Source organism: Neopelma chrysocephalum, unplaced genomic scaffold (genome assembly GCF_003984885.1).
Source record: "Neopelma chrysocephalum unplaced genomic scaffold, ASM398488v2 Primary Assembly neopelma1_95246, whole genome shotgun sequence".
Lineage (NCBI taxonomy): Eukaryota > Metazoa > Chordata > Aves > Passeriformes > Pipridae > Neopelma > Neopelma chrysocephalum.
Window position 1 is genome coordinate 1,694 of NW_020923931.1, and position 2,677 is coordinate 4,370.

Genomic DNA, 2,677 nt, shown 5'->3' on the forward strand with positions numbered 1-2,677 from the left:
CTCCCAAAAACCCAAGAAACCACTTTCCTGCCTGGAACAGGAGACTCCAGGATCTGGGGTTGGAAGGGGCCTTGAACCCCTTGCAGTCCCTGGTGGGGGGATCTCCCCCACTGGTGGGATTTCCCTCTGGAAAAGCCGGAGCGGGCGGGGCGCTGACGGTCCCTTTTTGCACAGAATTCCTCTGGGATAGGTGCAAGGAGCTGGGATTTAGCCCCTGTTGCCCCCAGGGCAGGTTCCTGGCTTGGCTGAGATGAGAAACCTGGGAAGCACCAGCTCCCCTGGCTTAGCTGAGATGAGAAACCTGGGAAGAACCGGCTCCATGAGGAGCTGAGGAGGGGGGAGGTTGAACCCCATCCACGCTCTGATGGGAACAATTCCCAAAAAACCCAAGAAACCACTTTCCTCCCTGGAACAGGAGACTCCAGGATCCGGGGTTGGAAGGGACCTTGAACCCCTTGCAGTCCCTGGTGGGGGGATCTCCCCCACTTGGTGGGATTTCCCTCTGGAAAAGCTGGAGCAAGCGGGTTACTGACGGTCCCTTTTCGCACAGAATTCCTCTGGGATAGGTGCAAGGAGCTGGGATTTAACCCCTGTTGCCCCCAGGGCAGGTTCCTGGTTTGGCTGAGATGAGAAACCTGGGAAGCACCGGCTCACCTGGCTTGGCTGAGATGAGAAACCTGGGAAGAACCAGCTCCATGAGGAGCTGAGGAGTGGGAAGGTTGAACCCCATCCACGCTCCGTTGGGAACAATTCCCAAAAAACCCAAGAAACCACTTTCCTGCCTGGAACAGGAGACTCCAGGATCCGGGGTTGGAAGGGACCTTGAACCCCTTGCAGTCCCTGGTGGGGGGATCTCCCCCACTTGGTGGGATTTCCCTCTGGAAAAGCCGGAGCAGGCGGGTCGCTGACGGTCCCTTTTCCCTGTTTTTTTTTCCCGGAGCAGAGCGGGAGCAGCTTCCACGTGTTTGACCAGGGCCAGTTCGCCAAGGAGGTGCTGCCCAAGTACTTCAAACACAACAACATGGCCAGTTTCGTGCGGCAGCTCAACATGTGTGAGTGCAACAGGGGGGGCACGGGGAGCTGCTTTTCCAGCCGGGATCCGTGCTGGGATCAGGAGGGTTCACTGGAGACCAGGATCAGCTCCATCCTGGGCTCATCCCACGGGGTGGGCAGCAGGGAAAGGGGGAATTCTGCTCCTCTGCCTTCTTGGGTGAGACCCCCCTGCAGCTCTGGGGGTTCCCAACATTCCTGAAGGATGGGGAGCTGCTGGAGAGAGTCCAGAGGGGACACGGAGATGATCCCAGGGCTGGAGAACCTCTGCCCTGGAGCCAGGCTGGGAGAGCTGGGAATGTTCACCTGGAGAAGGGAAGGATCCAGGGAGACCTTGGAGCACATTCCAGGGCCTGAAGGGGCTCCAGGAGAGCTGGAGAGGGACTGGGGCCAAGGGCTGGAGGGACAGCACACAGGGAATGGCTTCCTGGGGTTAGGTGGGATATTGGGAAGGGATTCCTGGCTGGGAGGGTGGGGAGGGTCTGGGATGGAATTCCCAGAGAAGCTGTGGCTGCCTCATCCCTGGGAGTGTCCCAGGCCAGGTTGGATCACCCTGGGATGGTGGGAGGTGTCCCTGCCCACGACAAGGATTAGAACTGGATGATCCTGAAGGTCCCTTCCATCCTGGAATTCCCTGATTCCATGATTGGCTGCAGGGCCCTCGCTCAGGGGCTCCTCAGGCCGTGCAAGAACCAACATCAGCCCCTTTTCCCTGGAAGTTTTTGGGTGGGTCTCTCGTTCCAAGCAGCATTTTCAGGATGAGGGTTGTTCCAGAGCCCTGCTGGAGCACCGGGGATGCTCCAGGGTCGGGCTCTGCTCCCTGAATTCCCCCCATTCCCTCTTTTCCCAGACGGCTTCCGCAAGGTCGTCCACATCGAGCAGGGGGGGCTGGTGAAGCCGGAGAAGGACGACACGGAATTCCAGCATCCCTATTTCATCCGGGGCCAGGAGCTCCTCCTGGAGAACATCAAGAGGAAAGTCACCAGCGTAAGTCCGGGCTCCACATCCCGGGGGGGAAGGCTGAAAACCGGGATTGATCCCAAAAAACCGTCCGTGTGCCCCTGGAGGGGGTGTTGGGGAGGGTGGGAATGTGTGGGATGGAAGGGATGGAACACCTGGATTACATTAATTTCCAGTGTATCCCAAATACCCTCTGAACTCCCAGCTGTGCTTTCCAGCTGCCCCCTCCCATTCCTTGGAATTCAGAGGTGCAACACTTGGCTTTAAAAATTCCCCCAAAGGAACTTTCCCGGGGTAATCATTTAATCCCGAAGTTCAGGCTGGAAAAACAACGTTCTGCTCCTTCTTTTCCCAAGTATCAATCCCGGGAATGTGCAGATGGAGCAGCTCCTTCCCCTCCTATCCCAGGGTGCTCTCAAATAATCCCACATCCCGCTTTTCCCTGAGGGATTTGGCTGCTCTGGATGTTTCCCGTGGGATGTAAAGAGGTCTTGGAGATTTCTGCAGGTGTTTTAACCATTCCCTGGCAGATTCCTGCCTTTTCTGGAGTAGTGGGACCCTCCTGGGTGTCCTTCCCTGGCAGATTCCTGCCCTTTCTGGAGCGGTGGGACCTTCCTGGGTGTCCTTCCCTGGCAGATTCCTGCCTTTCTGGAGTGGTGGGACCCTC

The 2,677-nt window shown here is 57.8% G+C and overlaps 1 protein-coding gene across 1 annotated transcript in view; it reads left to right on the top strand.

Annotated features, from left to right (window-relative positions):
• Nucleotides 1–943: 943 nt before the first annotated feature.
• LOC113980801 (heat shock factor protein 1-like) overlaps nucleotides 944–2,677 on the top strand; it is a gene marked incomplete at its 5' end in the record, with an annotated part of 4,793 nt that continues 3,059 nt past the window's right edge. The window contains 2 exons of the mRNA XM_027708020.1: nucleotides 944–1,052; nucleotides 1,901–2,037. Of these exons, the coding sequence (XP_027563821.1) occupies nucleotides 944–1,052; nucleotides 1,901–2,037 (246 nt within the window). The remainder of the gene's footprint in view (nucleotides 1,053–1,900; nucleotides 2,038–2,677) is intronic.